General features: G+C 56.4%; 2 protein-coding genes and 1 non-coding gene across 16 annotated transcripts in view; 2 read left to right on the top strand and 1 right to left on the bottom strand.

Moving 5' to 3' along the window:
- Positions 1-17,106, bottom strand: part of MOK (MOK protein kinase) — a 29,342-nt gene extending 12,236 nt beyond the window's left edge. For 2 of the 13 annotated variants that reach the window (XM_008248663.4, XM_008248662.4), the window contains exons 1-4: positions 16,900-17,106; positions 15,382-15,496; positions 4,042-4,131; positions 1,969-2,039 (exon numbers count right to left, since the gene is read on the bottom strand). In XM_008248663.4, the coding sequence (XP_008246885.2) occupies positions 1,969-2,039; positions 4,042-4,131; positions 15,382-15,496; positions 16,900-16,930 (307 nt within the window). In that variant the 5' untranslated portion in view covers positions 16,931-17,106. Of the gene's footprint in view, positions 1-1,968; positions 2,040-2,713; positions 2,852-4,041; positions 4,132-5,003; positions 5,077-15,377; positions 15,497-16,899 lie in introns of those variants that run through there. The other 11 variants (XM_070065414.1, XM_070065416.1, XM_051834903.1 and 8 more) reach the window with 11 other exon arrangements.
- A 5,505-nt stretch (positions 17,107-22,611) lies between these two features.
- On the top strand, positions 22,612-22,685 carry TRNAI-AAU (transfer RNA isoleucine (anticodon AAU)). The gene has a single exon. It is a non-coding gene; the product is annotated as a tRNA-Ile (tRNA).
- Positions 22,686-25,285: 2,600 nt separating this feature from the next.
- Positions 25,286-26,120, top strand: part of ZNF839 (zinc finger protein 839) — a 29,511-nt gene continuing 28,676 nt past the window's right edge. The window contains exon 1 of one of the 2 annotated variants that reach the window (XM_051834829.2): positions 25,286-25,574. In XM_051834829.2, the coding sequence (XP_051690789.2) occupies positions 25,329-25,574 (246 nt within the window). In that variant the 5' untranslated portion in view covers positions 25,286-25,328. The remainder of the gene's footprint in view (positions 25,575-26,120) is intronic. The other variant, XM_051834828.2, reaches the window with a different exon arrangement.

A 26,120-nucleotide genomic window follows, 5' to 3' on the forward strand; every position in this document is an offset into this window, starting at 1 on the left:
GCTTCTGAGTCCAGCTCCCTGCTTACATGAACCAGGAAGGCAGCAGGTGATGGTCCAGGTAGTGGTGGACCTGGACTGAGCCCCTGGCTCCTGGCTTTGGTCCAGCCCGCCCCCAGCTGCCGCAAGCATGTGCGGAGTGAACTAGCAGATGAGAGCTCTCTGTGTCAAATAATTAAACAATTTTAAAAAGTAGATACTTTATATACATAATTATAAAAATTATGCATAGATACAAAATTTTTATATGAACATAAACATATTTAAAATATTTATTTATTTATTTACTTAAAAGGCAGAGTGACAGAGATAGGGAAATCTTCTATCGGCTTGTTCACTCCAGAAATCGTTGCAATAGCCAGAACGGGGCCAGGCTGAAGCCAGGAGCCTAACTCCATCCTGGCCCCCCAGCGGGTGGCAGGGGCCCAAACACTCGGATCATCTACTGCTGCTTTTCCAGGCACATCAGCAGGGTGCTGGGTCAGAAACAAGGATTCAAACTGGCACTCTCACAGGGGATGCAGGCACACCACGCAGTGGCTTAATCTGCGTCGCAACCACCCCGCCCCCAATACTATCTTTTAATTCCATTTGCCATGACCTTTTAGAAGTCTCCTGGCATATTTTCAGAGTATGTCTCCATACTCTGCAGTACTGGATTGGCCACCTGTTGCTTTCCGCTACCACTGGTGAGTCAAGTTCTAGGAGCTCCTTCTAACAGCTGCTCTGTTTTTCACAAATTTAGAGCAAAAGATCAGATAACTTAAGTTTGTTAGATTGTACAAATACTGAAAACAAGGTTAAACACATTCTGAGTGAGGTGCTTCACTTACAAATTTAAAAAATGCAAGATTAGTAAATTTGTATTTTTTATTTTTGTTTTCCTAGATAGAAGACAATGGCCTATTGGATCCTATCTCCAAAAGGATTTGGGTTTTCTGACCAACTTTTGGGGTTTTTTTTTTAAAGATTTTATTTATTTATTTGAGAGGTAGAGGGAGAGACAGAGAGAAAGGTCTTTCATTTGCTGGTTCACTCCCCAAATGGTTGCAATGGCCGGAGCTGAGCCAATCTGAAGCCAGGAGCTTCTTCTGGGTCTCCCACACGAGTGCAGGGGCCCAAGGACTTGGGTCACCTTCCACTGCTTTCCCAGGCCATCAGCAGGGAGCTGGATCAGAAGAGGAGCAGCCGGGACATGAACCAGCGCCCCTATGGGATGCTGCCACTGCAGGCGGAGGCTTAGCCTACAGTGCCACAGCGCTGGCCACTACATGTACCAACTCTCAGAGACGTAGAAAAACTTGCCCACTTAGACGCTTACCTCACTAGTAACTTCCTAACACACACATTTTAAATCCCGGAACAGAATCCACAGACCAGGACGACGCTTTTCCCTTCCCCGCTTCCTAAGGGCAACCCCACCGGAACTCTTCCTGCGCGTCTTCAACACCAGCATCTTCCTCGTCACAAAACGTCTGTCCACTCAGCTTTTCCCACCCAGCATCTTCGGCCTGGACTGGCCTGTCGGAGACGACACAGAAGCGTCTCCGTCCATGATGCTGTCACGGAGGCTCCCGGCCAGTCGTGACACCTGCTCTGGGACACCGGGCAGGTGGTTTCCCGTGTGAGCTCTGGGGAGAGTGCCGTCTGGAGCACACAATGCTGGCCGCGCTGCTTCCTGGAGACGTCACCAGGTCACCCATCTCCCGACATCTTTCCCTGGAGACGTCACCAGGTCACCCATCTCCCGACATCTTTCCCTGGAGACGTCACCAGGTCACCCATCTCCCGACATCTTTCCCTGGAGACGTCACCAGGTCACCCATCTCCCGACATCTTTCCCTGGAGACGTCACCAGGTCACCCATCTCCCGACATCTTTCCCGGCTCTGCGGCTGCCCCGTGGCCTCCGCGCTGCTTCCCTCCTGCAGCCCCCACGAGTCAGGGACAAGCTGTAAATTATTCTACGTACCTCGTATTAGTTCATAAACATTCATGTCCATAAGTTCACATATCAGTGCAAGACAACCAGAGTTCCTGTCGCTGAAGGAGAAAGAAGTTTTCAAAATGTTTTTTTCTGTCTTAATCAGAAAACAAAACACTTAACTAACTTGCAAACACTTCTGGTAAGCATTTAGCATAAGGAGCTCCTGCATCGCCACTGAGACAGCAGAGGTCCGGGCTTCCAATCAATATTTCAGGTAAAGTCAGCTAAAACTACCTACAATCCTACCTAAGCAAAAGTCAAAACTCCCTGATTTGAAAAAGGAGGTGCATCTTAAAAATATATCACTATCAGGCCAGCGTCACGGCTCACTAGGCTAATCCTCCACCCAGCGGCGCCGGCACTCTGGGTTCTAGTCCCGGTGGGGGCGCCGGATTCTGCCCCGGTTGCCCCTCTTCCAGGCCAGCTCTCTGCTGTGGCCTGGGAGGGCAGTAGAGGATGGCCCAAGTGCTTGGGCCCTGCACCCCAGGGGAGACCAGGAGAAGCACCTGACTCCTGGCTTTGGATCAGTGTGGTGCGCTGGCCACAGCGCACCAGCCGCGGCGGCCATTGGAGGGTGAACCAACGGCAAAGGAAGACCTTTCTCTCTGTCTCTCTCTCTCACTGTCCACTCTGCCTGTCAAAAAAACAAAAACAAAAATATATCACTATCATCAGAAAGAGGCTGGGAGCTGGCTAAGAAACAGCAAGGGGGGCCGGCGCCGTGGCTCACGTGGTTAATCCTCTGCCTGCAGTGCCGGCCTCCCACATGGGCACCGGGTTCTAGTCTCAGTTGCTCCTCTTCCATTCCAGCTCTCTGCTGTGGCCTGAGGAGGCAGTGGAGGATGGCCCAAGTGCTTGGGCCCTGCACCTACATGGGAGACCGGGAGGAAGCACCTGGCTCCTGGCTTTGGATCGGCATAGCTCCGGTTATAGTGACCATTTCGGGGGTGAACCAACAGAAGGAAGACCTTTCTCTCTGTCTCTCTCCCTCACTATCTAACTCTATCTGCAAAATTAAAAAAAAAAACAAAAACAAAACAAAAAAAAAAAAACAAAAAAAAACAAAAAAAACAGCAAGGGAACAAAGAATGTAACTCGTGCTCTATAGCTGCAAACTTAGTTTTAATTTCCAGAAATGACCTCCGTCAAAGTGGGATAAATTACAGTGGGAGAGCAAAACCCAAAATCTAGTCAGGGAAAGTAGCGGAGTCTCATCACATGTGGCTGACGTCCAGTCTGACACGGAGTGGGGACAGAGGCCTGGGGTTGAGCCCCCAGCTCCTCCCGAGCTGACTCAGGGCCCGGTCAGGCTCTCACCAGGCTGGCGGTCGGGACCCAAGTGCTCGGCATGGCATGGGTGAGGCACACTGTGTGCACACAGCATTCTCAGTATCTTATGCCAGCTGAGATCCTTGGACCCAGCCTGAACTGGCTTCTAAGTGCCGCAGGCCAGGAGGGGGCCATAGCTCAGGGCTGTTTAAAGCGGCTCCAGCCCCGACTCACGTCCCCTGCACTGGGACTGGCAGGGCTGGAGTCCCACGGCTGACTTTGCAGGCCGGGCTCTCTGCAGAGTGCAGCGCCTCCTCCACCCAGGGGCGCCTCTGATGCTCCTGTCTCCCGCTCGGTGAGCCACGGCTGCCAGGGCAGGCACCTAGGCTCTGCCCTCCCAACTGGTCCTAATCCTCATGGAAACTATTCTATAATTAGAACAGAAGCGAAAAATCCCCTGAAGTGGGATCAATCATGGAGACTGTGCCACGCTGGCAGCTGCTGGGGAAAAAGTGAGAACATGCAGTCCCTGAAATAGCACACGCGTGCTCCCCCGAGCTGCGGGGCCGGCCGTGTGCGTGACACACGCAGTCACCCAGTGGAGGCACTGCCCCTCAGGAACACACAGCAACTGTCCGAAAGAAACCGCGGCGAAGACAAAACAGAAACCGCCACACTCTGAGCTACAAAGCAAACTTTCCAAACGTCTACCGTGGCTGGCTTTCTTAAAAAAAGATTTAGTCATCGTCACCAAATGCAGGTAATTTCTCAGGCTCTAAGTGTACTCACAACACCACCTCGTGCAGCGTGAGGATGTTGGGGTGTGGATTCAGGCGCCTCAGGGCTTGTACCTCTCGAAGGCTGTTCACTTGCTCAAGGCTACAGGCAGAAACAGACAAGTAGTTTGCCGTGTAGGTCAACTTTACAATTCAGTTATTAAATTATTATCCATGATCACAACTTTAAGGCTCTTATGTATTTTTTTTTAATTTATTTGACAGGCAGAGTTAGTGAGAGGGAGAGAGAGAGAGAAAGGTCTTCCTTCTGTTGGTTCACCCCGCAAATGGCCACTACAGCCGGCGCCGCACTGATCTGAAGCCAGGAGCCAGGTGCTTTCTCCTGGTCTCCCATGGGGTGCAGGGCCCGAGCACTTGGGCCATCCTCCACTGCCCTCCCTGGCCACAGCAGAGAGCTGGCCTGGAAGAGGAGCAACCAGGACAGAACCGACGCCCCAACCGGGACTAGAACTGGGGATGCAGGCGTCACAGGCAGAGGATTAGCCTAGTGAGCCACAGCGCCGGCCCTCATATGTATCTTAAGAAGTGAATCAGGCTTTTTGCCTGTTAGAGACTGAAGCTAAGTATACCTCACTTTTGCACTATCTTAAAAAAATCAAGGTTCTTATAGCTTAGGACATACAGGAAAATTTTTCCCATCTAAGATTCTGAAAGATCCTTTGGTAGTTTCTTTTATACATTAAGGAATATAAATAGTATCATTTCTGAGTAAATTCATTAAGATTTATTAAGGTTAGTAATTAGGGGCTGGCGCCGCGGCTCACTAGGCTGCAGCGCGCCGGCCGCGGCAGCCACTGGAGGGTGAACCAACGGCAAAGGAAGACCTTTCTCTCTGTCTCTGTCTCGCTCTCTCACTGTCCACTCTGCCTGTCAAAAAAATAAAATAAAAAAAATAAATAAATAAAGGTTAATAATTAGTGGCCAGCGCTGTGGCGTAGCAGGTAAAGCCCCCGCCTGCAGTGCCAGTATCTGATATGGGTGCTGGTTCCAGTCCCGACTGCTCCACTTCCGATCCAGCTGCTACGGCCTAGAAAAGCAATAGAAAATGGCCCAAGTCCTTGGGCCCCTGCACCCACATGAGAAACCCAGAAAAAGTTCCTGGCTCCTGGCTTCAGATCGGCGCAGCTCTGGCTGTTGCGGCTATCTGGGGAGTGAACTAGCAGATGGAACACCTCTCTCTCTTTCTCTCTGCCTCTCCTTTTCTCTCTGTGTAACTCTTTCAAATAAATAAATAATCTTTTTTAAAAAGGTTAAAAACTATCAGTGAGTGTATGGGAACTAACCAGGTGAGAAATGAACGTCCTGCATTTCAGGAACAGGCCCACCGCTCTTCACCCTTTCATGAAGGCCCCATGCCATGGAACTCACCTAATTTAACTCACCTCGTCCCCGGCTCTTCTTCATGAAGACTGCTGGGCCTCACGCTGCGCTCACGTCCCAGATCACTCCAACACAAGGCCTGGAGCTGGCTGCCACTGCCCTGCCCACAGCCCCGTCAGAGAGGCACACCTCCCCCAGGGGGCCCCCTCCACAATGACCCCCGCACCAGGCACTCCCACCTCACAGGCTCCAAAAGGAACTAACTTTGGGAATATTCTTTCTTTCTACGGGCAAAATTCTGTTGGTTCAGATTATTTATTTATTTGCAAGGCAGAGTTACAGAAAGAGAGAGGGAGAGACAAAGGTCTTCTATCTACTGGTTCACTCCCAAATGGCCGCAATGGCTGGAGTTGGGCTGATCCGAAGCCAGGAGCCAGGAGCCATAGCCAGGGGCATTTTCTACTGCTTTTCCAGGCCACAGCAGAGAGCTGGATTGGCAGAGTAGTAGCCGGGACACATATTGGCACCGTGGAAATGCCAGCACCGCAGGCAGAGGCTTAGCCTACTACGCCAAGTGCAGGCCCCATACACGTTTTTAATACAGTGGAAAGGCCTGTGTGCTGCCTGGTTCTTCAGACAGGAGTCACACCCAGCAGTGTACTGCTGCACATCAGAGTCAATGCGGCTAGATCATTTAAGTGACTTCCATGCTGGCCAACAAATGGGAACCTGGTTTCTGAGAGCTGTGGTACAGCAGGTCAAGGTGCTGCTTGCAACCCCTGCACCCATATCGAGTGCCACTTTGAGCCCTGGCTGCACTGCTTCCCATCCGGCTTCCTGATACTGCATCCAGGAAAGCACCAGACGATACGCAGCACTTGAGCCCCCGCCACACACGAGACCGCTGGTTCCTGACTCCTGGCTTCAGCCTGAGCCAGCTCTGGATGGTGCAGCTATCTACCAGGGGAGTGAACTAGCCCTCTCTCTGTCACACTGTCTTACAAATAAAGAAATTAATCTTGGGCCGGCGCCGTGGCTCACTTGGTTAATCCTCTGCCTGCAGTGCCGGCATCCCGTATGGGCACCAGGTTCTAGTCCCAGTTGCCCCTCTTCCAGGCCAGCTCTCTGCTGTGGCCCGGGAGTGCAGTGGAGGATGGCCCAAGTTCTTGGGCCCCTGCACCCCATGGGAGACCAGGAAAAGCACCTGGCTCCTGGTTTCGAATCGGCATAGCTCCGGCCGTGGCGGCCATGTGGGGAGGTGAACCAACGGAAGGAAGACCTTTCTGTCTCTCTGTCTAACTCTGTCAAATAAAAAAAAAAAAAAAAAAGAAAGAAAGAAAGAAAGAAAGAAATTAATCTTTTAAAATAATAGTAAATAAATCTTTTTAAAAAGAGGCAAGCTTGGGGCAGGCGTTTGGGCACTTAAGACGCTGCAACCCGTCATGGGACGTGGGTTCAATACTTTGCTCCAACTACCAATTCCAGCTCCTTGCTACTGCAGATCTGGGAGCCGAGTGATGGCTCAAGTAACCGTGGCAGACTTGCATTGCATCCCAGCTCCCAACTCTACCTTAGACATCTGGGACTGAATCAGTGGATGGCAGCTCTGTCTGTCCCTCTGGCTCTCAAATCAATACATTTTTAAAAAGATAAACTTTTATTGGTGCAAAAAATATTTTAAGTCCATAGAATTTTTAAAAAAGATTTATTCATTTATTTGAAAGAGTTACACAGAGAGAGGAGAGGCAGAGAAAGAGAGGTCTTCCATCCACTGGTTCACTCCCCAATTGACTAGAATGGCCAGAGCTGTGCTGATCTGAAGCCAGGAGCCAGGAGCTTCCTCTGGGTCTCCCACGTGGGTGCAGGGACCCAAGGACCTGGGCCATCCTCTAGTGCTTTCTCAGGCCATAGCAGAGAGCTGGATTGGAAGTGGAGCAGCCAGGACCCGAACTGGTGCCCATATGGGATGCCGCACTGCAGGTGGCAGCTTTACCCACTATGCCACACTGTCAGCCCCAATATTTTTCCATAATATGCATTTCCCATGAATTTTTTAAAAAAACATTTATTTATTTGAAAGGCAGAGTTAGAGAGAGGGAAGGAGAGAGATAGAGAGAGGTAGGTCTTCCATCCACAGGTTCACTCCCTAAATGCCCGCAATGGCAGGGGCTAGACCAGACTAAAGCCAGGAGCCAGAAGCGCCATCTGGGTCTCTCACGTGGGTGCAGGGGCCCAAACACTTGACCCGTCTTCTGCTGCTTTCCCAAGTGCATTAGCAGAGAGCTGGAACGGAAGTGGAGCAGCCAGGACTCGAACGGGTACCCACATGGGATCCAGCATCACAGGTGGCGGCTTCACCACTACAGTGCATCGCCAGTCCCTCTCACGAACTTTCTGAAGTACTGCCATGTAAGAACAGCTCAAAGGTGTGAGTGTAAGGATATTTCTGCCCCAAAGCTTCAGGCCCCTAATTCACTGCTATCCCTACTTTCTCTCTCACACCCTGGATGGTACTCAGAATGTTAGCGGCTAGTACCCAGGGTCAAGTGCCAATCAGAGAATGTTGCATCTAATAGGAGAGTGAACTAGCCCTCTCTCTGTCACACTGTCTTATTTTTATTTTTATTTTTTTTTTTTATTTATTTTTTTTTTTTTGACAGGCAGAGTGGACAGTGAGAGAGAGAGACAGAGAGAGAAAGGTCTTCCTTATGCCGTTGGTTCACCCTCCAATGGCCGCCGCTGCAGCCGGCGCACCGCGCTGATCCGATGGCAGGAGCCAGGATCCAGGTGCTTTTCCTGGTCTCCCATGGGGTGCAGGGCCCAAGCACCTGGGCCATCCTCCACTGCACTCCCTGGCCATAGCAGAGAGCTGGCCTGGAAGAGGGGCAACCGGGACAGAATCCGGCGCCCCAACCGGGACTAGAACCCGGTGTGCCGGCGCCGCAAGGTGGAGGATTAGCCTATTGAGCCACGGCGCCGGCCTGTCACACTGTCTTACAAATGAAGAAATTAATCTTGGGCCGGTGCCGTGGCTCACTTGGTTAATCCTCCGCCTGCGGCGCCGGCATCCCATATGGGCACCGGGTTCTAGTCCGGTACACAGCTTCAGGCTGAGCCAGGCAGTATCTCGGGGTTCTGGGGCACCCTGGCAAGGGGCCAGGCAGCAGGCAGGAGGCTTAAGACTGCTGCTGCTACCAACCAGACTACGAGCCGCTTAATATTCTTTTTTTTTTTTTTTGACAGGCAGAGTGGACAGTGAGAGAGAGACAGAGAGAAAGGTCTTCTTTTGCCGTTGGTTCACCCTCCAATGGCCGCCGCAGCTGGTGCGCTGCGGCCAGCGCACCGCACTGATCTGATGGCAGGAGCCAGGTGCTTCTCCTGGTCTCCCATGGGGTGCAGGGCCCAAGGACCTGGGCCATCCTCCACTGCACTCCCGGGCCACAGCAGAGAGCTGGCCTGGAAGAGGGGCAACCGGGACAGAATCCTGCGTCCCGACCAGGACTAGAACCTGGTGTGCCGGCGCCGCAAGGCGGAGGGTTAGCCTAGTGAGCCGCGGCGCCAGCCGAGCCGCTTAATATTCTAATAACCACCACAGCCACATGGTGTAGACAGGGACCAGACCATGGCCTTGTCTGGCTGTCCCATCCTCTCATGCCTCCTTAGCTCCTCCCCCAGCACCCTGCACAGAGTCAGCACCTCCTAATAATCTGGGAACAGCCTTCCCAAACCTGTCCCACCCAGCAGTGTTTCTCTGGAGGGCTCCTGAGGACATTTCACGTTCACAAAGCTGGAGGAGCAGGCGCTCAGAGCTGTGCTTCAAGTTGGACCAAAAAATAGAGGAGGTAGGCCGGCGCCGCGGCTCACTAGGCTAATCCTCTGCCTTGCGGTGCCGGCACACCGGGTTCTAGTCCCGGTCGGGGCACCGGATTCTGTCCCGGTTGCCCCTCTTCCAGGCCAGCTCTTTACTGTGGCCAGGGAGTACAGTGGAGGATGGCCCAGGTGCTTGGGCCCTGCACCCCATGGGAGACCAGGAGAAGCACCTGGCTCCTGCCTTTGGATCAGCGCGGTGTGCTGGCCGCAGCGCGCCGGCCGCAGCGGCCATTGGAGGGTGAACCAACAGCAAAGGAAGACCTTTCTCTCTGTCTCTCTCTCTCTCTCACTGTCCACTCTACCTGTCAAAAAAAAAAAAAATAGAGGAGGTAGCTTACCTACGTTTAAGCCAACGTTTCCTGGACCTTCTGGCCCAAGAGCCCTTCTCTGGGCTGAGACCCCACCACTCCAGAGCACCCTCGGAGTGACGCACTGGGGCAGAGGGGAATAGACACCAGCGAGCCGGAAGGAAGGACACGTCTTTGGGGACCTTGGGCAGCTCAGCGCCGAGCGAGGCTGGTCCCTTTCCTGGGTCTGCGTGGGGAAGGGGCCATCGAGCCTCCTCGCTGGGCCCACACTACAGGGCTCCCGCCCAGCACCGCCGCCTCCCCCCACCTTCCACACTGTGACGGCCGTGCCTCTGCCCAGGGCATGACTGGCGAGGGTTCTGTGCCCAGGGCACACGCAATTGGCACAAGTTGGGGGATGGGGTGATAGTGCAGGCAGTGGGTAGACACCAGGAGAACCGCTAAATACCCTCACAACACACAAGACAGAAACAAAGCAACAATTCAGGCCCAAACGCCCGGTGCTAGGGCCGAGAAACGCTGCGTGCGGAGGAGGAGCGCGAGAGCCGGTGCTCCAGGAGTTCTGAAGACCCGAGCAGTCAGGGCCCTGAGGCAGGGCCTCCCCTCACCTGAGCTAAGGAACACAGCTCGGGCCCAGGAGCCGCTGCTTACCACGCCTCCACAGGCAGCCGATGACTGACGCGAACTTTCAGGCAGGCACGTTCAGCTTTCTCAGCAACAAAATACAACGGGATTGAACCTAACAGAAGGCCGCAGCCTCTGCTTCTTTCTATTTTTAATTTTTTTATTTTTACTTGAAAGTCAGAGTTACACACACACAGAGGAGAGAGAGAGAGAGAGAAAGGTCTTCCATCCGCTGGTTCACTCCCCAGTTGGCTACAACAGCGGAGCTGCACCAATCTGAAGCCAGGAGCCAGGAGCTTCTTCCAGGTCTCCCACGTGGGTGCAGGGGCCCCAGGACTTGGGCCATCTTCTACTGCTTTCCCAGGCCACAGCAGAGAGCTGGACAGGAAGTAGAGCAGCCGGGCTTGAACCGGCGCCCATATGGGATGCCAGCGCTCACAGGCCAGGGCGTTAACCCACTGTGCCACAGCACCGGCCCAAGCCTCTACTTCAAAATGACCCAGGCAGGGGTTGGTGGGGTCCGGTGCTATGGCGTAGGGGTAAAGTCGCACCTGCAGAGCCAGCATCCCATATGGGAACCTGTTGATGTCCCGGCTGCTCTACTTCTGACCCAGCTCTCTGCTGTGGCCTGGGAAAGCAGTACAAGACGACCCAAGTCCTTGGGCCCCTGCACCCACGTGGGAGACTTGGAAGAAGCTCCTGGCTCCTGGCTGTTGGCACCATTTGGGGAGTAAACCAGCAAATGGAAGACTGACTCTCTCTCTCTCTCTGCCTCTCTCTGCCTCTCTGTAACTCTCTGCCTTTCAAATAAATAAAAAACATTTAAAAAAAAAAATAGGCCCAGGCAGGGGCTGGTGCTGTCCTGTGGCACCAGCATCTCATATGGGTGCCGTTTCAAGTCCCAGCTGATCCAGCTCTCTGCTAATGTGCTTGCAAGAGTAGCAAAAGATGGCCCAAGTGCTTGGGCCCCTGCACCCACGTGGGAGACCTGGAAGAAGCTCCTGGCTTCTGGCTTTGGATCTGAGCTGCTCTGGCCACTGCACCCATTTGGGGAGTGAACCAGCAGATGAAAGACCTCTCTCTCTCTCTCTCTCTCTCTCTCTCCTCTCCCCCTGCTCTGTAACTCCACCCTTCAAATAAAAAAATAAAAAGATCCAGGCAGTGACAATGAAACATGGGATTTTTCTACAACTGGAAACAATTATAAATAGCAGGACTCAAACTTTTAAATAATTTTTTTAAAACGATCAATTATAACATTGCAACATTTCAGTTTACTGAAAGGATTTTATGGATACCAAGCTTACCTAACCAATACGATATGAAAGAACAAAGTCTTCGATTAAGATGAAGGGGGAGAAGAACTGGTTATGTTAATATTAGACAAAACAGATAAAACTATTTTAAAAAGTATTACTCATTATGATAAAAAAGGGTCAATACATTAGAAGGCATGACAGTTATAAACAAGTATGTGTTAAATAATAAAATGTCAAAGTACAAAAAGTAAAAACTGAACTAAAGGAAAAAAAGGGGAGATTTCAATACCCCTCTCCTATAATCTTTAAAACAATCTCACATAACTAGCGGTCACACAAGACCCTACACGCATTATTAACTACCTTGGCCCAGCTGACATTTATAGGCCAGTGTACTCAGCAACTGCAAACGTTCTGTTCAGGTACGTGAGGAGGGGCTGGCTCTGTACTGCAGTTGGGTTAGTCACTGCCTGCAGCGCTGGCATCCCACACGGGACGGCTGCTCCACTTCCAATCCAGCTCCATGCTGTGGCCTGGGAAAGCAGTGGAAGATGCCCAAGTCCTTGGGCCCCTGCACCCATGAGGGAGACCCGGAAGAAGTCCCAGGCTCCTGGCTTCAGCCTGGCACAGTCACCTGTCCTCTGCAGTCATTCGGGGAGTGAACCAGCAGATGGAAGATCTCTGTTTTTCTCTGTAACTCTGCCTTTCAAAAAAGTAAAATTAGAGAAAGGAAAGGAAATAAAAGAAGAAAGGAAGAAAGAAAATAGATAGCAAACCATAGACTTGGAGAAACTAATTGTGTGATTTTTTTTGTTTTTTGTTTTGTTTTGTTTTGTTTTTGACAGGCAGAGTGGACAGTGAGAGAGAGAGAGAGACAGAGAGAAAGGTCTTCCTTTACCGTTGGTTCACCCTCCAATGGCCGCTGCGGCCGGCGCACCGTGCCGATCCGATGGCAGGAGCCAGGTACTTATCCTGGTCTCCCATGGGGTGCAGGGCCCAAGGACTTGGGCCATCCTCCTCTGCACTCCCTGGCCACAGCAGAGAGCTGGCCTGGAAGAGGGGCAACCGGGACAGAATCCGGCGCCCCGACCGGGACTAGAACCTGGTGTGCCGGCGCTGCAAGGTGGAGGATTAGCCTAGTGAACTGCGGCGTCGGCCCCTAGATAGGTTTTACAATTAGTTTCTCCAGGCCAGCGCCACGGCTTACGAGGCTAATCCTCCGCCTTGCAGCACCAGCACACCGGGTTCTAGTCCCGGTCAGGGCACCGGATTCTATCCCGGTTGCCCCTCTTCCAGGCCAGCTCTCTGCTGTGGCCCGGGAGTGCAGTGGAGGATGGCCCAGGTGCTTGGGCCCTGCACCCCATGGGAGACCAGGAGAAGCACCTGGCTCCTGCCATCGGATCACGCGATGCGCCAGCTGCAGCGCGCCGGCCGTGGCGGCCATTGGAGGGTGAACCAACGACAAAAAGGAAGACCTTTCTCTCTGTCTCTCTCTCTCTCACTGTCTGCTCTGCCGGTCAAAAAAAAAAAAAAAAAAAAAGGCTTTAGATTAAACCATGACTTTCTTGCCTTTGCTTTTTTATAATCTTACACAGCAGACTTTATTTTTGCCAAGGTCCCTTAAGGACCATTTAGTGTTACAACTTGGGAACACAGAGTCCCAAGTCTGGACCGGGCCTGGACAGGACTCGGCTCCAGATCTACACAGGCCTGGGCTCCGTCTGGTTTCACCACTGGGCAGGCAGGAACTTAACAGCTGTCAGCCTCAGTTCCCTGACAGGAGCCAAAGAGCCTCTTGACTGTGCACTTCTGGGGAACAGAGGTGAGGGAGGACCCTGGAGACAGGCAGAACTGATGCCCTGAGGACGTGGTCCATCTGTGCTGCAGGCCGCAGGCAAGCAGAGACCACTGCACGAGGCTCCAGGTGGGGCAGGAGGCAAACCAGCCTCGGGAGCTCAAAGTCCCTTCCTGAGACCCTGTTTTACCAGAACTTCACACTCACACAATTCTCGCCACAGATCTCTATTTCTACTTCCACCAGGCAGCCGGAAAGAGCTGGAAGTACAGCTGCAAGGGCGGGGCTGAGGCTCCCAACTCCACCCGAGCTGCCCACGTGACTGATTCTTCCTCTTGAACGCCTCTCATTCCTCACGCACCCACACAGCTGTGCGGGGACCTGGAAGACGCGTTGAGAGGGCAGTAACACAGCAGCAATGGACGCCGAGAGCTCGCGCCAAGCAGCTTTCCCATTACTCTGCCACTGAATCAAAGCAAGTGGCTTAATAACGGTGATGACAGACACTCCAGAACTCTAAAAGCTAGAAAGATCTTCATGGCTGAAGAACAAAACCAGTGAGCACGGTAACAGCGGACTCAGCCGCCACTGGAGACGCCTCGCACACCAGGTCGCGGCGCCTGCGTGGAGATCCGGGGTCCCCGCGTCCGACCCTCGCCCCAGCTCCCCTCCTGCTGCCGCGCCGAGGCATCAGGTGGGTGCTGGCAGAAACCGTATTCTTTTTGACAGGCAGAGTTACAGACAGTGGGAGAGAGAGACAGAGAGAAAGGTCTTCCTTCCTCTGGTTCACCCCCCAAATGGCCGCCACAGCTGGCGCTGTGCCGATCCAAAGGCAGGAGAACCCGGCGCCCATATGGGATGCCGGCGCTGGAGGCGGAGGATTAACCAAGTGAGCCACGGCGCCGGCCCCTACTATTGTATTCTAATGATGACTCTATTTCCCTCATTCCTTGTACATTTATGAGTTTTAAATGAAATTCTCCTATGAGGAAGAATCGTCTCTTCATCCCAATTTCCTTGCTTGCTTGTCCGATTATTTACATCACTATGCACCTGCAGTTAACTGAAAAGGGAGGGAGGATGGAGGAAGGACCTAACAGCCACTCTGAGGGGATGTCCTGAGGTGGCGTGTCCATCCTCACCCTCTGGCAGGATGCGCTGCCCGGACTCCTCTTGTGACGGGAGAGTCAGAAATCAGGGGACACGCCCCGAAACCTGAGGGGGCCCTCCTCCGTCAGGGGACTGCTGTTTAAAAAACTGCTTGGAAATGCAGAAATCTCCAATTCTGTTGATGACACTGACGACGACGATGAAGCTGAGCTTCAGGCTCTCCCTGAGAAGTTCAACAGCCACAACGAGGCCAGCACCTGCTGCTCGCACCCAGGGCCGCTGTCAGCGTGCCGTGTGCGAAGGAAAGCCAGGGCAGTGCCTGCGGGGGTGATCGAGAAACACAGCCCTCCCCAGGGAACACGTCATCTCGGGCCCCGCCCAGAAACTACTTTCAATAATAGTAATAGGCTGACAATTAACTGAATCACAGGGAACTCCTATACATATAGACCAAGGTTTGATTTCTAAAAATCCAGGGGCCGGCGCTGTGGCGTAGCAGGTAAAGCCCCCGCCTGCAGTGCCGGCATCCCATATGAGCGCTGTTCGAGTCCCGGCTGCCCCACTTCCAATCCAGCTCTCTGCTATGGCCTGGGAGAGCAGTGGAAGATGGCCCAAGTCCTTGGGCCCCTGCACCCACGTAGGATACCTGGAAGAAGCTCCTGGCTCCTGATCGGCACAGCTCCAGCTGTTGCAGCCAATTGGGGAGTGAACCATTGGATGGAAGACCTCTCTCTCCCTGCCTCTCCTCTCTCTGTGTAACTCTGACTTTCAAATAAATAAATAATTTTTTCTTAAATCCAACACATACAACCGTGAGAAACACATGAAGGGTTTAAACTGAGGCGACTTTTACAACTTACGTTTCTGTGTCCGTTAATCACTGTTACTATGGTAAACTCACTCATGAGAAAACTCCAGTACGAGAAACACAGTGTTAGCCCACATGCCTACTGCCCACAGAGTCTGCCTGTGTCCCACAGCCATCAGGCGAACACCAGGCTCCCACCCACACGAAGGCACCTTGGGATCCAAGCGCGACCACCTGCCTTTCGAAGTGCTGCCTCATCCGCTTGCAGGCGTAGTAGTTTCCATCCCTCAGGTTCTGCAGCTTCACGACTTCGGAAAACGTCCCTTCGCCTAGTTTCCCAACCGCTCTGTAGTCTAGGAGCAAGAACAGGATGTCGCGTGCGTACGTTTGTATTCACTTCTGAAGAGACCATCGCACAGCAGTTCACCGCGGAACAGCCCTTCCGCTGTCCAAGGCTCAGAGCCCCTCTGCTCAGGAGCGGCTGGCTGTGCTGGCGACAGCGCTACCTCCTCCCTGTCCAGCTCTTCATGTACGGCAGGCGCCACACCACCAAGCCCCGACCTCCACTCCAGACTCGAAAGCAGAGGCCCGCGAGGGCCAGGACTGTTCTGGCAGGAGTGGGCGGGGCGGCGGCAGGCTCCAGCAGCCTCCCAGCTTTCTCCTGAAACTTACTCTCCCTGTCATTTTTATGTTCAAACATTTTTAAAAAATATTTTATTTATTTGAAAGGCAGACAGGGCCAGCGGCATGGCGTAGTGGGCTATACCCCCTGCCTGCGGCGCTAGCATCTCATATGGGCACCAGTTCAGGTCCCAGCTGCTCCACTTCCGATCCAGCTCTCTGCTGTGGCCTGGGAAAGCAGGAGAAGACGGCCGGAGTCCTTGGGCCCCCGCATGGGAGACCTGGATGAGGTCCCAGCTCTTGGCCTTGGCCTGGCTCAGCCCAGCTACTGCACAAATCTGGGAAGTAAACCAGTGGATGAGAGCTCTGTTCTCTGTATCTCTGCCTTCCAGACAAAGAACAAAGGGAGTGACAGACACACACACAGGACTGGTAAGAGTGGTCGCCTCTAAACAGGGGCGTGAGGGTCTAAGGGGCAGCGGTGAATGATCCAATCCAATCGAGTTTCACCAAACCGCAGTGCGTCGACACAGCACTCTACAACAGACACAACATGCCATCTGACATATTCCTGACGAAAATAAGCTAAAGCAGGGGCCAGCCTCCCGCAGTGCTGGCATCCCGTATGGTCGCTGGTTCGAGTCCCGGCTGCTCTCTGCTGTGGCCTGGGAAAGCAGTGGAGGATGGCCAAGTGCTTGGGCCCTGCACCCGCGTGGGAGACACGGAACAAGCTCCTGGCTCCTGGCTCCTGCATGGCCCAGCCTTGCCTTTTGCAGCCGTTTGGGAAATGAACCAGCGGATGGAAGATCTTTCTCTCTGTAACTCTGCCTTTCAAATAAGTAAAATAAATCTTCATCCAAAAAAAATAAAATACTGTCGAACTTTCAAACAAGACTCCCATCACTAAAAAAACTAACAAAAAAGCGCAACTCCCAAAGTGCCAACGTACTCACTCGCACCCCAATATCCGGCGGGGGCCTCGGGCTCCCGCAGCCGCGAGCCCCCGGGGGATGACGGCCTCTCAGCCGACCGGCTGGGGCCTCGGCCGGCGCCCCTCGCCCACCCGGCACAGGGTGCCGGGGTCCGGCCGCGCACCCTCTCCGGTTCCTTCCCCGCCCACCCCGACCCCACTCACCCTTCATGCCGGATGCGGATGCCAGGTACATCCCCTCACGGGAAGGACAGGAAGGGTAGCACGCTTCCACGCTCCAGAGGCCGGATCCTGCCTCAGCACCACGACCGCCGCGGTGCTCCCCCTCTGGAGAGCGTTAGGACCCCGCCGCCATGTTGTATCCCCGTCACCCTAGCAACCGTCGCTCGGCGCGCCCCCGTGCGGCGCCCCGCGCGTGCGCAGGACTGCGCCGCTCGAGCGCGCGTGCGCGGTGCGGCCCGCCCGCGGCTTGGTTGCTAAGCAACCTCCCGCGCCGCCCTAGTTTCAAAAACAAGACCCGGCTTTCGTGAGTAAATAAAGGCGTGCAGGTCGCTGTCTTGGGCCGGAGTCGGACGCGAGCGCCCCCTGTGGGTGCACGAGCTGCGCGCGCTCACGGGCGTAGCCGGGGCTTGGCCTGGCTTGGGGTGCACCTGGGGCAGGGAGTGGAACACGGGATCGAGTCAGTCTTCCGCCAGCTCCCGCCAGGGACGCCGCCGTGACCCGGCCGTCTGCAGCGCCGTGCTCGGGGTGCTGCTGCACCTGGAGCCTCGCTTGTCCAACCACGTGCACAGCCGCTTGACCTCGGACCTACAAAACCGGTCCTTGGCTGTTCATCCCGTATCCTCGCCTTAGTTTTCCCCGTTTTCCGGTATCAGTGGATTGAGCCCGGACGGCGGTGTTTAGCAGACAATCTGTTTCCTGCTGCTGATCATCTTAATTAATGTTCCTGTGACCGGGACGCAGGCGGAAGTTAGAAAAATCAGGAATCGAAATTCAGTTCATTTTAGAAAATCCTGAGCACCTCACAGAGAAAACCGAGCTTGAACGGAGCACACGGAGCCATTCAAATTACCGTGAAAACGGGAGCTGAGGAACACTCTACATGGGCGGGTGCAGATGTAGGTTCTGCAGCTGCCACCCATAGGAGCCAGGGTTCAAGGTCCAGCCGCTGGACTTCTGATCCCAGCCCTGCTAGTGCACCTGGGAAAGCAGCAGGGGATGACCCAAGTCTTTGTGCCCCTGCACACACGTAGGAGACCCAAGTTGAGTTCTGGGCCCTGGCTTCAGCCTGGCGGAGCCCTGACTGTGTGTATGTGGGGAGTCAATCAGCAAATGCAAGATCTCTCCCCCTCCCCTCCTCTCCCCTCCCTTCTCTCTCCCTTTCTAATAAAAAGACGAGGGGGAAAGTAATAGGGAAAAGACCCCCAGTGGGTGACCCCAGCCAGTCATTATACTACTGCCATCTTGTTTCTGTAAAGTGGCTCCACAGTGAACGTTCAGTGAGCTCTGGATGCGGGACTGCGGCTGGTCAGGGCCCAGGCACTCCATCTGGCCCCCAGGTGGGTGCAGGCGCCCGGGCACTCGGGCCATCTTTGGCTGCCTTCCCAGGTGAATTAGCAGGGAGCGCCATCAGAAGTGGAGCAGCCGGGACTAGAACCAGCACTTATGCGGGATGTCACCAGTGGGTTAATCCTCTGTGCCACAATGCCAGGTCCGCGGCGCTTTAAGGAAAGACATTTAAAAACATTCCCGGAGGGGACAGCGCTGTGGCATCATAGGCTGAGCCTCCACTGTGGTGCCAGCATCCTGTACGGGCCCCAGTTCGAGTCCCGGCTGCCCCTCTTCTGACCCAGCTCTCTGCTGTGGCCTGGGAAAGCAGTGGAAGATGCCCAAGTGCTTGGGCCCACGTGGGTGACCCGGAGGAAGCTCTGGCTCCTGGCTCCTGGCTGTTGGCTTCAGATCAGCTTAGCTCCGGTCATTGTGGCCATTTGTGGAGTGAACGCAGATGGAAGACCTTTCTCTCTGTCTCTCCCTCTCTCTGTCTGTAACTCTACCTCTTAAATAAATAAAATCTTTTTTAAAAATGTGCCTGGAACCAACTGACTTGTTGTAGGAAATTAGAAACAACATCTGAAAACTCCCTCTGTTTGTCAGTTTTCCTTTTGTATTGTCTGACAGCTTTGGCGTGGTACACGTTGTGCAATGAAGCGTTTTTGTTTTCTTTCTATTCCCACCCCCACCCCCAGCAGCAGACAGGAATTCAGCTTCAGTGTGAACACGTTCTGCTCTCTGCATGTCTGTGTGCACCAGGACCTCCATCAACATACAGATATAAACAGAATTGGAGACAGGTCGAGGGAATTGTTCAGGACTGGCTAAAGAAGACACAAGATAATCGGAGAATCAACAACTCAGTCCGAGCCCTAAAGAATGGGCTTCTGGAAACATACGGGGCTAGCACTGTGGCTCCATGGGTTAAACCGCTGCTGTGACACAGCCATCCCGTCGCAGGGTCCTGGCGTCTCTGCTTCCGGATCTGTCTTCCTGCTAATGCTCTGGGAAGGCAGCAAATGATGGCCCAAATGCTGGAGCCCCTGCCATCCACGTGGGAGACCAGGATGGAGTTTCTGGCTCCTGGCTTCAACTTGGCCCCAGTCTGACTTTTTATACCATTTGGGGAGTGAGCCAGCAGTTGGAAGATCTCTGTCCCTCTCTCTCTCTGATGCTTTGCCTTTCAAATAAATAAATAAAATAAAAGATAAGAAAAGAAAATGTACAGCAAAGGAGATGATCAAATCTCTGTGAGCAATGTCTCTTAGTAGAGGAGCCAGCATTGTGACGTGGTAGGTAAAACCCCCACCTGCGATGTGGGCATCCAATATGGACTCGGGTTCAAGCCCTGGCTGCTCCATTTCCGATCCAGCTCCCTGCTGATGGCCTGGGAAAGCATCCAAGGAAGATGGCCCAAGTGCTTGAACTCTTGGCTCCTGGCTTTGGTCTGGCCCAGCTGTAGGCTTTGTGGCCATTTGGGGAGTGAACCAGCAGAGGGAAGATCTGTCTCTGTCTCTCCCTCTCTCTTTGTAATTCTGCCTTTCGAACAAATAAGTAAATCTAGGGGCCACTGCTGTGGCATAGCCAGTAAAGCCACCATTTGTGGTGCCCCCATCCCATAAGGGCTCTGGTTCGAGTCCCAGCTGCTCTACTTCAGATCCAGCACCCTGCTAATGTACCTGGGAAAACAGCAGAAGATTGGACCAGCCCAATCCTGACAGTTTCGGCCATATGGGGAATGACTCAGCAGATGGACGATCTCCCTCTGTCTGTATCTCTGCCTTTCAAATAATAATAAAAAAAAAGAGTAAACCTTTAAAAAACCCACAAAATGAGACATATTAAATCTGTAAACATATAATGGAGTTTATTTCAATTATATTGTAAATGAGGTAGTTGACTAGAATTTAGTGTTGCAACGCCGTTCAACACAAATGCTCGGAGACTAAAGGACCGTGTGTGCGTGACGCGTGGAATCGTGTCCCCACCCCCACAGAACCTTGCTGGGAACAGGGACTTTCCCGGGAATCAGGTTGTCACGTCTTCCGGGCGGGTCTTAGTCCAACACGCCCGCTTTCCTCACGAAGGGGGAGCGTGGAGGAGCCGTGGTGGGGGTGCGGGCCGAGGTGGGCCGCCGCCTCCCGCACCCCGCTCTCGGACCTCTGCGCTGCCCGCATCTGCGGACAGGCGTCTCCGCCGCGGGAGCCTCCCGGGCTGTGCACTTCTCCAGCTGGTGCGGCAAAGGTCCCCACCGTCAGAATGACACTCGAGCCGAGAGCGCGCCTTCACCCGCCACACTCCGGGCCGTGGACTTCTGCAAACCGGCGCCTCGCGCGGACGTCCCGGCCTCCGGGGATGAGAACCACGACCCGCGGGGCCCGCAAGAGCCGCGAGCAGCGTCGCAGGGAGCTGCTCCGTCCGCCGGGGAGGAACCGGCCCGCGGGCCTCGCGGGTCCCCTCGCGCCCGGCGTCGGTCACTGCGCGCGCCCGAGCCCCCGCGCCGCCGCGCACTCGGGCGGGGACGTCGGGCCGGCGCGGCGGGGCAGCGCGTGCGTGGGGACTGCAGGTGTCCCGGCCCCGGCTCGCCGCGGCGGCGTCCGAGAAGGCGCAGGAAGGGCACCGGCGGGGCTTCTGCGGGGGTGGCGGCGGCTGACCCGAGCGAGGACCCGCGGGAAGCCGGGCGAGCACGTGGCGGCGGAGCGGCGAGCCGGGGGCGTGTGCGTGTCCCCCGGGCGCGCACTGCAGGCTTCCTCGCCGGCCCCGGGCATTAGATTGGTCCCGGTGGGGCGGAGGGACGGGGAGACCCCTTAAATGCTTGCGGTCCCCAAAAGCCACCTGCCGATCCCACTCCTCCCAGTGTGAGTCCACCCAGTTTAGGTGCAGCAGAACGAAGTGGCCGACCCCACCCTGGAGCGTCTGGTCTTATCCTGAGCAAGCTGGACGGGACAGGAGAGGCGACAGCCGCGGCCTTGGGGGTGGAGGGGTGCGTTCCCGCCCTGCGTTAGCTGCTGGTCTGGTGCCCCCTCCCCACAAGTGGGACCTCGCAGCTCAGCCTCCGGACCTAAGGAAATCTTGCTTTCCTCTCTGCCTCGGTGGAAATTCTTCTCCCGCGTGAGCAGAGCCCAGGCGGCCTCTCCTTGCAGCCCGACTCGGCGTCCGCCGGGCCCCGCGCTCGGCCCCGGGCCGGGAGGGGACCGGGCGGCTGCGGACTGGACGCGGGGCTCTGTCTTCCCAGCCTCTCTCTCTCTCTGCGGACTGGACACGGGGCTGTCTTCCCAGCCTCTCTCTCTCTCTCTGCGGACTGGACGCGGGGCTGTCTTCCCAGCCTCTCTCTCTCTCTGCGGACTGGACGCGGGGCTGTCTTCCCAGCCTCTCTCTCTCTCTCTCTGCGGACTGGACGCGGGGCTCTGTCTTCCCAGCCCCTCTCTCTCTCTGCGGACTGGACGCGGGGCTCTGTCTTCCCAGCCTCTCTCTCTCTCTGCGGACTGGACGCGGGGCTGTCTTCCCTCTCTCTCTCTCTCTCTGCGGACTGGACGCGGGGCTCTGTCTTCCCTCTCTCTCTCTCTCTCTGCGGACTGGACGCGGGGCTGTCTTCCCAGCCTCTCTCTCTCTCTCTCTCTGCGGACTGGACGCGGGGCTGTCTTCCCAGCCCCCCCCCCTCTCTCTCTGCGGACTGGACGCGGGGCTCTGTCTTCCCTCTCTCTCTCTCTCTGCGGACTGGACGCGGGGCTGTCTTCCCAGCCCCTCTCTCTCTCTCTCTCTCTCTCTCTGCGGACTGGACACGGGGCTGTCTTCCCAGCCTCTCTCTCTCTCTCTGCGGACTGGACGCGGGGCTGTCTTCCCAGCCTCTCTCTCTCTCTCTGCGGACTGGACACGGGGCTCTGTCTTCCCTCTCTCTCTCTCTCTCTGCGGACTGGACGCGGGGCTGTCTTCCCAGCCTCTCTCTCTCTCTCTGTTCATTTATCATCTGTGCGCACACAGACCCTGTCCCCTCGCTGTGTTGGCCCGCTTGCTCCGCGCCGCAGGACGGATCCGTGCGCTCCGCCGAGGGGAGGGGGAGCCAAGCGAACGTCCTCCCCAGGACAGAAGGCTGCGGGCCCCCGAGGCGAGCGTCCCCACCGCGTGCCCGGGCGCGCCCGGAGCGCGGAGGGCGGGGGGCGCGGGGTCCGCTCGTCCCGCCGCTGCTCGCGCGAGGCGGCCCGGAGGCGGCAGACGCAGCCGCGGGCCTCCGGGTGCGGGAGGCAGCCGCTGCGCCGCGCCTCTCCTCAGAGTCCGCGTCCAGCCGAGGAGGGAGGGAGCCGGAGCCGCCGCCGCCGCGCAGTTGAAAATCCTCATCAGTCTCTCGGAGGGAGGCTGGCGCCGGGTGGCCGGTTAGCTCAGTTGGTTAGAGCGTGGTGCTAATAACGCCAAGGTCGCGGGTTCGATCCCCGTACGGGCCAGCGCTGCTTTTTAAGGCCTCCTTTTTCGTTTGTTTCGGGGAAATACCCCCTCGGAGAGCGGAGTCACGGAGGCTTCCCTGGTAACGGGGCGCGCCGTGAAACACTTTTTGAATATAGGGTTTGAGTGAAACTGTTTGCTAGGTTCATCTGTATCATAAAGAAAATACGCACCCAACCCATCGGTGTTTCCTAAACCAAACCGAACCAAACACCCGTCGTTTTCAAGGGAACTTTGGTCACACGAACGGATGCAAGGGACGCGCGCCCCCGGCGCCCCCCCAACCTCCAGGCTCGGGTTCGCTAGCAGGTGCGGCCCGCTCGTGGCGCGGGATCCCCGGAGTTCCCAGAGGGGAAAGTCCAGCTCCGGGATGCACCTGTCCCACACGTGTGCACGCAGGCCGCTTCCCGCCTGCCGGGCGCACCCGCCGCAGCCGGGCCCGCACTGGACCGCGAGGACCGGCAGCCGGGGAGCATCCAAAAACTTATTTTTTTTTCCTTTGCTTTGCTCAGCACAGGGAACGTGGGTCTCCGATTCTTCCTCTCGCTTCCGCCTCTTGGAGCCGTAGGGCGGGGGGTGGCTCAGGCATAGTCAGGTGTGTTGTGTTGAACCCAAACCAGCTATCGAGGGTCGGCGCCATTTCATATCAGGACCCAGCGGGCTTTGAGAAATCTCCGTGGAAAGCGTCCCCCGCATCTGCACGCATCTTTGCTCACGCATGTGTGCAGCTCTGACTTGTAAGTGGCGGTGCCAAGTGCTTCAGGCCCTGGCGAGTGCCCAGGGCACGACGAAAGACAGGAGAGCCAGGGCTGCCCAGCTGGACACGGCTGGACGTCAGACCTTGTCAGAGACGTGGCACAACGCACAGGCTGCTGCCTACCCCCCCCAACCCGCCTGGATTTGAAGGGGTCCAGATCGCCACCGCGGCCTGGCGGGTCCTTAGGGCGCTGGGTTTCTGAAATCTCCCACCTGCTGAAAAGCTGAGTGCCCCGCGAGGAACTCAGCTGTCACAGTCCCCTCGCGGGGAGCAGCTCGCAGTCTGCCGCGGCTGGAGAGAAGTCGGCACCGCGGCGCCTAAGCAGACGTGGTCAGGAGCCGTCCATCTGCCCCGTGTTCCCCTAAGAGCCCAGCCATGTCCTCAAAGCCCTGTTTCCTCCCAGAGCGCCCCCCCCCCCCCCGGGAGGATGCTGGCCCAGTGTATACCACTGTATACCAGAGTGCTGGGTTGCCTCCTGGCTGCTCCGCGTCTGAGCCAGCTCCCTGCTGTGTGCCTGCAGGGCAGCAGTGGCCAGCCCAAGCACCTGGGCCCCGGCACCCACATGGGAGGCCTGGATGGAGCTTGTGATTCCAGTGGATGGAAGATGTCTGTCTCTCTTGCCCTGCCCTGTGACTCCTGGCTTTGGCCTAGCCTAGCCCTGAGGGTGGGCTTTCAAAAATTAAAGAAAGGGTCCGGTGCTATGGTGCAGAGGGTTAATGCCTGAAGCGCCAGCATCCCATATGAGCACCGGTTCTAGTCCCGGCTGCTCTTCTTCTGATCCAGCTCTCTGCTATTGTCTGGGAAAGCAGAAGAAGATGGCCAAGTCCTTGGGCTCCTGCACCCACGTGGGAGACCAGGAAGAAACTCCTCATTCCTGGCGTCGGACCTGCCCAGCTCCTGGCTTCGGATCGGTGCAGCTCTGGCCATTGCGGCCATCTGGGGAGAGAACCAGAGGATGGAAGACCTCTCTCTCTCTCTACCTCTCTCCGTAACTCTTTCAAATAATAATAATAATAAAAAGTTTAAGCAAAAAGGGGAAAGGGTTGTTGAAACAAATTCCATAAATATGATCTCCTCTCTGGAACACTTCGGGGAGCATCAGGAATGCAGTGTAATGAAGGAAAAAAAAAATGATGAGAAGGTCTTCTAGAACCTTCTCCAAAGCTGGCCTGGGTACTGAATGGCAAGTGTGAGTTTCCTCCTCCTTCCCGCTGTGCAGGTGCTTGACAAGTGTTGGCCTTGGGGAGAGCTGCTGGGACACCTGCACGGAGGGACCCACCGCTGCAAGACGCTGTGGTACCACAGCGCAGCCACACAGCAGGGGAGACGGCTAAGAGGGAAGGGGGCAGTGCGGCAGGATGGCGGCCTGCCACGTGGACCAGCCCATCCATGCACTCATTCATGCACTCATTCATTCATTCACCCCTTCCCTGAGCCAGGCAGGAACCATGTAACGTCTCTGCCCTGTGTGGGTAAGGGTGGGGGAGTCCGCCTGGGAATAACTGAGGGGCTGGGATGCACTCTTGCTAGAAGTGCGAACTTGCAGTCCCCTCTGGGACCTATTAAGTCAGAACCCCGGGGAGGCCCAGGACTCCGCGGACGCCGCGGTGAGAACCTTCCCCGGGACAGCTCGGAGAGGCGACCTCTACACAAACACGTCCACACAGCAGGCGACAGGAAACGCAGGCCTGGTTTCCTCGGCGAGGTCGGCTGTCGGGCAAGGGGCGGCGCCGACGCAGGCCCCGCCCACGGAGCCCCCGGCCGCGCGCGGGCGCCCTCCGAGGTGTCTTGGCCCACGGGGCACTCGTAGCCCGCCCCGTTCCCAGGTGACGCACATCCCGGTCGCCGTCGCGCGGAGCCCTGAGTTCGAGTCCCCGCGTCGGCCGCCATGGCAGACGCGCAGCCGGAGGCTGAGGGCGGCGGCGGCCGGGCCCCTCCGGGCCAGAGCCGCAGCGCCGCACGCATGGCCCCGCTGGGCCCCGAGCAGCTGCGGCGGGTCCTGGAGCAGGTGACGAAGGCGCCTGTGGTGCTGCAGGACGCGGCGCGGCGGCTGCGGGACGCGGCCCAGCAGGCCGCCCTGCAGCGGGGTCCCGGCGCCGAGCCCCCGCGCCCGCCGCGCCTGCTGCCGCCCCAGGTGAGGCGCCGGGGGACGTGGGGAAGCTGAGGCCCCGCGGCCGGGCAGGTGCGGCGCCCTCGGAGCCGCCCGGCCTCCTCCGGGGCTCCAGGGCGTCCCCAAGCCAGGCCCCTCGGGGACGGCGGTCGGCGCACCTGCCGCCGCCGCGGCGTTTCCAGCACTGGGAGGCGCCTCGCTCGGGGAGGACCCCCTGCTCGGGCCGCCCTCGTGCCGCCTCCGCTTCCACAGCTCTGCCCCGCGCTGTCCAGCCCTTCCCAGGGCCCTTTGTCCACGCACCGGACACCTTCTGACCGCAGGCAGTGAGCGGCGGAAGGCAGGCCGTGGGGGTGAGCAGGGGGCTGCTTAGGGTGGGCGGTTCCGTGGGCCTGACCCCGGGGCCGAGGCCTGCGTGGTCTTGCAGGTGGAAGACAGTAGGCGTCCAGGCCCGGCCCTGGGACGGAATCCAGCCGCCTGCCCAGCGCAGCACCTGGTACGCACTCGGTGGCCGGGATAGGTGCGAGCACTCTGTGTGCTACACATATTTCATTCACTCATTCACCCCTTCCC

Source organism: Oryctolagus cuniculus, chromosome 20 (assembly GCF_964237555.1).
Source record: "Oryctolagus cuniculus chromosome 20, mOryCun1.1, whole genome shotgun sequence".
Classification (NCBI taxonomy): Eukaryota; Metazoa; Chordata; class Mammalia; order Lagomorpha; family Leporidae; genus Oryctolagus; species Oryctolagus cuniculus.